Raw genomic sequence first — 6034 nt, 5'->3', positions numbered from 1 at the left:
AAAAAAAAGGAGTGACCGCAAGAAAATAAAGCGAACGGGTTTTCGGCCTTCGACTCCAGCTTCGTTTCAACTCAGCTTCTCCACAGACGTGTACACCTCAAGGCAGCTAAGAATTTTAATCAGGCAGAAACTTGATTAAAGCTCATGATCAAGAAGCACGATTCAAAAATAAAACCGAAAAAATCCCAAATTTACCAGTCAGAGCAGTCCAGCGCGTCCGACTTTCGGGCCTATTTTTAGTCTTTGAAACAACTAGAGATAGCGGCAGAAGGCCGGAAGGATGTTCTTTAAACATTTCCAAAGCCAAAAACCTAATGAAAATCCAGACTCCCACCTGCACCAGAGACAGATCTTCCCTTCTTCTCTAGGAGAATCCTTTATTCTCACGCGAACGCGGTATCCCGCACCGTGGGGATGCCCAAAGTGGCCTGGAGAAGCTCGAACCCCACCGTTCACAGGGAAGAATCACGCCGTGAGAGCAAAGCTGCGACTCCGATTCGTTGGCGTTCTTCAGGGAAGGGCAGGAAACGCGCAATAGAGAAGGCGGATGAAACCCTATTCGACAAACCCCGTTTGGAACCCTTCCGTTATCTCCAAACTGAAGGAAATACGGGAGATCGGGTTTAAAAAAATCATGAAAAAAAATAAATTCCGGCGCTCAACCTGCCTCGCTTCTCAGAGAGCATCGGAGGAATACGCGGAGCGACGTGAGCTCTGGGGGTTTAAGAACTTGGTTGATTCCATCCCACGGACAATCGCCGCTCGCTCTCTTTGAGGCGGAGGTGACACCGAGCTCCTCCGTGCCCTCAGCCGGGACCCCGAGGGCTTCGCTTTCGGTGGCCCCGGCTTCAACGCGGCGCGGGTGAAGCTCCCCCCTCCGGCCGCGTTTTACATCACCTGTTATTGTTCCGACAATTTCGGCAACTGATGCACTCCGAGGGGTCGGCTTGCGGCACCGCTGTGTACATCCCACCGCCCTGCAGCAGGAAGGATGAAAAAAAAAACAAACCAAGAAACACACCATAATAATTAAAAAATTAATAATAATTAAAAAAATAATCAATCACTGTTTGAACGTACGAGAGATGGTCACGCAGAGCGGAGGAGGCAGTTGAGCGCCAGACCCCTTCCACTATCCTTTTCCAACCCCAACCACCTGATCCGCCTTCCGATCGGTGGCCCGTCACGTGGCACGGCGACACCGAGCCATCATACGACGACAAGCTCAGACGAGCAGGCGGTCATTTCCCCCCGGTCCGTTTTCAGCTCAAGGTTTCATTTAATAACCGCGCTGTAAATACGTTTATTTTTAACACCGACGACAGGCACGAAAGCCAATCACCGTTCGTTAGCGAACCGTGCCCGTTGCCAATCGCCGTTCGTTAGCGAACCGTGCCCGTTCGGGGAGAGAAGGTATTAAATTGGCGGGGCCGATGTCACGACATAAACCCATCCCGCCTTCCTGTAATTCCTCCCATTGGATCAGTTTACTTGGCGACGCCGATTTTTGAAACGTTTCCTATTTTTTCCAGATGGGGTCGTTCCTTAGCCAGCACCGACTCCGGGGAGGGGGGGAAAAAGAGGGATTTTGTGTTGTTAGTTTTGGCCGATGGGGAGGGGGGGCGGTTTACAAGCGAGGAAAAATGCCCAAATTAACACATAGCTCATCGTTAAAGACCGGGCGGACGCCGACGTCGCTCGAAAAGGGCGCTGCCGAGCCGGGCTACGGGAGGGGAACCAGTTTGGGAAAGCTCACCCCATTTTTGTTGGTTTGAAGGCTACGTAACTTCTACCAAGCCCTATACCTCCAAAATCAAGGCTTATCCTTCCATTTTTGAGTGCGATAGGGAGCGCCGAGGAAAGGCCTAATTGGACTTGATCGCCATCCCGGCGGCTTTCTCTCTTCCTCGTTTAGCCCCAATCAACGAAACAATAACGAGAATCCTAAAGGAGGATGAGAAGGTCCCGTTCCTCTGCGCTGCCTCAACCTCCTGCCGGTCCCGGTCCTTCGACGCGGGAAGAGATTGAGCGACTCAAACTTTCTACAACATGGAAGAAGGGGTGGGGACAAAAAAATAAAGATTTGCTTTTCCCCGCTCCATCCCCCCCCCAAAAAAAAAATAATCAGGAGGGATAAAACACCTACGGAAGCCCCCACACTTTCTCCCCGATGAGCTTTGGAGCAGCGCAGATATCCTCCTCTTCCTCAGGGCTTCTACGGTGGGAGAATTTTGGAGAGTTTCACCCATCGGCAGGACCGGAGAGGTCCAAAAAAAACCCCACGGTTTGGGAATCGGTTGCTCCAGATCGACCGAAAACCAGCATTTTTCGCTACACGGGCGGGCCAAAGAGAGAAGCGGGTGCAAACCCAACCGGTCTGGACTCCAAGCCGGAGTTTAACCAAAGTGGCAACTGCTGTGCAAGTGCTAATTTGTTATTCAATAAAACGAAGCGCTTGCGTTCAATTACGAACACAAACAACAGCCCCCTTTTTCTTTTTTTCTCCCCCCCCTCCAGAAACAGCACGGGTTATTCAGACTTTTGAACTTTTTCTTCCAGTTTTCCTGGGCAACGCTCAGAGTTTTGAGGGCGTTGAAGCGAGTCTGAACGCAAGCCAGCTGCTTCCCTAGACAATAATGAAATCATTATTCTCTCTTGGAAACGGGAGGCGTTTCAGCAAATGAAGTTCTTTTTCCGCAGCGGCTGGATCGCAGACTCCCAATCGGTTTTTCCATTCGATTTGAAATTTCAAAACCAACCCCCCCCCAAAAAAATAAATAAATAAATAAAAATAATGAGCTTGTCTCGGTCACAAACAAAGGACCGAGGAGCGCATTACGTTGCGGCATTTCAAGATGGAGGGGGCGGTTTGTTTTAGGGAACCTCCCGCTACATTCGTGCTTGGCCGTAATTAATAGCATCGCTTGGAGTTACAGATCTGAAACAGGTGGGGGGTGAGGGGGTGGGGGGAAAAAAAAGCCAACCAAACCAAAACCGGGCGCTCCATAAAGCTGCAGAACAAGCGGCTGTAATTAAATCTATTTAACGCGAAGATTGAGAAACACCATATGTAGGAGGGAAGTATCTCAGCCCGGTACCGGAGCATTCTCAGAGCTCACACGCTGTTTAGGAGGAGGGTAGAGCCAGATTTCCCAGAGCAAGCGGAATTCTTGCCGTCATCTGATATCCTCAAATGGGAACCATGATGGTGGTATCAAAAATATCGTCCCAGTGGCTTCCTCTGGGAGAAGTCGTTTAGTGGAACTGGCTGTTATCAACGGCTGAGCGTCTCCCCCCACCCGAATCCGGTCTGCGTCCCCCGACCTCTGCGTAAATCCCCAAGGTTTAGGCTGAGCTTCCCGCCCGCCGTAAGAGCTTACGTTGACAAGACGGTGGGGATGTTCGTAGTCCCCGCGCGTCCCGGACGGGGAGTTGGCGTGCCCCGCGTACAGCCCAGCTCCTCCGTTGACGATGCCGTTAACGCCGTTAGCCATTTTGTGATGGAGGTGCGGGCAACCGTTGCTCAGCCCGCCGTTGCTTCTGAAGTTGCCGTGGATGGCGCCGTCGAGTCGGCTCGTGCCGGGCAAGCCGGCGTACTCCATCATTTGCCCGCTGATATCTGCCCCTTGGTAGAGGTAGCCAGGAGGGTCGTACTCTGCAAGAGACGTAATTACCGAAAGCGTATTTATTGCCAAATGGGAGGTTAAGAACCAAAGAATAAACTTCTCTAAGAACCAAAATAAACTTGTTTTCTCTTTCTGCAGCTTTGGTAAATTAACTGTAATAACTAAACGCTCAGTGTACAAACGTAGAAATGGAAAACAGCCACGTGCTGGAGAACAGACGGGGAATGCCGGTCTGAAAGGACTCGGCTGACGTCCGGCACTACGAAGAGCGCCCTAAACCCTATTGTATAATCAACAGCCCCTCCGCTATCCGCTACAAACTCCTTCCAGAAAACCAAAAAATAATAAAAATCTCTCTGGGACGCAGCTGAAGACATTCTCTTACCTCGCCACAAGTTTTGTTTTCGTTTCTCTTTGCCAGAGAGTAAGGACGGTGAAAAAGAACCGCGGGCCGCGGCGAGAGCGGCGGCTGATTTAGGCATTACGCCCAGAAAAGACCACCGAAGAGATTCTGCCAGCGCAGGATCGCTCGGTGGGTACGGAGCACCTTGCAAAGCACGCCCAAACTCCGGCGCGTCTGCTCGAGGCTCCTACTTGCAAAGGGACAGGTTCTCCTTATTACCACCTCTCGGAAAAATTTGGACGCTGAATTCTATTTTACTGCGAAGGGAGCGAGAGGTAACGAGGGACTTGTCCTCCGCGCGCTGCCCGTTCTTTTTCTTTCCAGATATACCCCAGAGAGGGAGAGGGAGAGATCGGGGGTTTGAGCCTCCACGTTTTAACAAGTACTTACGATCACAGGCGAGTTCTGCCGGCAGCAGAAACCTGTGCTTCAAGTTGAACACAAGCTGAGGAAAAACTTTGCCAATGCGTTTCACACACCCTTCTCCGGGTGAAGCTGCAGCACGACCGTAGAGCGTCGCGAGCACCAGCGAAAAGAAACCGAGACGCTGCTGCTCTTAAAAAACCCCAAATCTTCACCTAAGGCACACCGAGGACGGACAAATCTCTAAATAGAAACGCCGGTCGGCTTGTACCAGGAAACCCCTTCCCGTTCGTAAAACGTAATATGAACATCACTAATTTGACTCCGACGGTCTTTTCATCGTGAAAGGGGACCAGAAATCACTCACTCTGCATGGCGTTCTGCTGACGGTTCTTCCAGAGGCACATGGCGATGAAAACGATGAGGATGAGGACCATCACCCCGAGGACGCAGCCCACAATCAAGTAGAGCATGTCGCCGCTGCGCACGGGGCCGTTGGAAGGACCAGTTCCGCTTCCCCCGACCCGGTCGGGGGGATTCGGTGGCGTGCTCAGGTCCTTCACCGGATCTTCGGATGCTCCCGGCGCGCGTTTCACTGGATGAAATAAGAGACAAATACGGGCGCATTCGCTAAACGCGGTTTGGAATCGTGGGGTTGTGGGTTTTTTTAAATCATGAAATGAAAATCATAACGACCGCTGAGTTAGAATCCTAACGCCTCGAAGAGAAAGCTTCCGAATCAATATTAAAACCTAAAACGAGAAGGCCAACTACTCTTTGCCTCGGAAACCGGTTATTATCCAGCTTGCTAACCCTCTCATTGAGGTCACTCGAAACTTTAACGAGCGACTCGCCGTCGGCACGGCTACAACTGCGCTAACTCCCAACTGGAAAGAGCGCAAATCTTTCCACTCCTGAGGTCAGGAGAAACCACAACACGCATTTCCATCGCCGAACCGCTGCCGGATGAACCGACTTTTTACCCGACGTGAACCCGGCTGACCCCGTTTCCGAAACCGCGCTGTTTAAGATACTAAGAGCTGAACCAGAAAAAAAAAAAATAAATAAATCAGGGAAAACGAGACGCTCGCCTAACCCAGGAATTAAATTCACCGCTCGTTCGCGGCGCGCCACAGCTCCGATTCGTTCCGTTGGACACCGAGAACCTGAAAGAAGGGCTCAGCTTCGGAGCGAAGGCGGTCCGAGAGACACAAGCGCCTCCGTGCCGGCGAGTTAGAGAAGTTGGATCACCCCCATCAGCCCCGGAGGAGAAAGGCGTTTTAGGGAAGAGTCAGTACGAACGACAGATTGCGTCTCGCCAAGTTTAAAAGTAGGGAGGAAAGTTACATTCCTCGCAGGAGGAAGACCAACCGTGCGCGTAGCTCCCAGCCCTTCCTTCCAAGGGCTTCGCTCCTAACTTCGCTAAATGTTGACGCTTCCGCTCCTAGAGGGCTTTTCTCCCCTTTTTTTTTTAAAAAAAAGGGCTTTTCTCCCTTTTTTTTTTTTAAAAAAAAAGGGCTTTTCTCCCTTTTTTTATTTTTAAAAAAAAGGGCTTTTCTCCCTTTTTTTATTTAAAAAGGGGCTTTTCTCCCTTTTTTTTAAAAAAAAGGGGCTTTTCTCCCTTTTTTTTATAAAAAAAAGG

The 6034-nt window shown here is 50.7% G+C and overlaps 1 protein-coding gene across 1 annotated transcript in view; it reads right to left on the bottom strand.

Annotated features, from left to right (window-relative positions):
- CDON (cell adhesion associated, oncogene regulated) overlaps positions 1 to 6034 on the bottom strand; it is a 51632-nt gene that overhangs the window by 7389 nt on the left and 38209 nt on the right. Inside the window, exons 15-17 of the mRNA XM_009892553.1 lie at positions 4760 to 4987; positions 3381 to 3655; positions 898 to 977 (exon numbers count right to left, since the gene is read on the bottom strand). Of these exons, the coding sequence (XP_009890855.1) occupies positions 898 to 977; positions 3381 to 3655; positions 4760 to 4987 (583 nt within the window). The remainder of the gene's footprint in view (positions 1 to 897; positions 978 to 3380; positions 3656 to 4759; positions 4988 to 6034) is intronic.

This window comes from Charadrius vociferus, unplaced genomic scaffold (assembly GCF_000708025.1).
Source record: "Charadrius vociferus isolate BGI_N301 unplaced genomic scaffold, ASM70802v2 scaffold289, whole genome shotgun sequence".
Taxonomy (NCBI): Eukaryota; Metazoa; Chordata; class Aves; order Charadriiformes; family Charadriidae; genus Charadrius; species Charadrius vociferus.
Note: the sequence above shows the minus strand (reverse complement) of the source record. Positions and strands in the feature narration are given on the sequence as shown.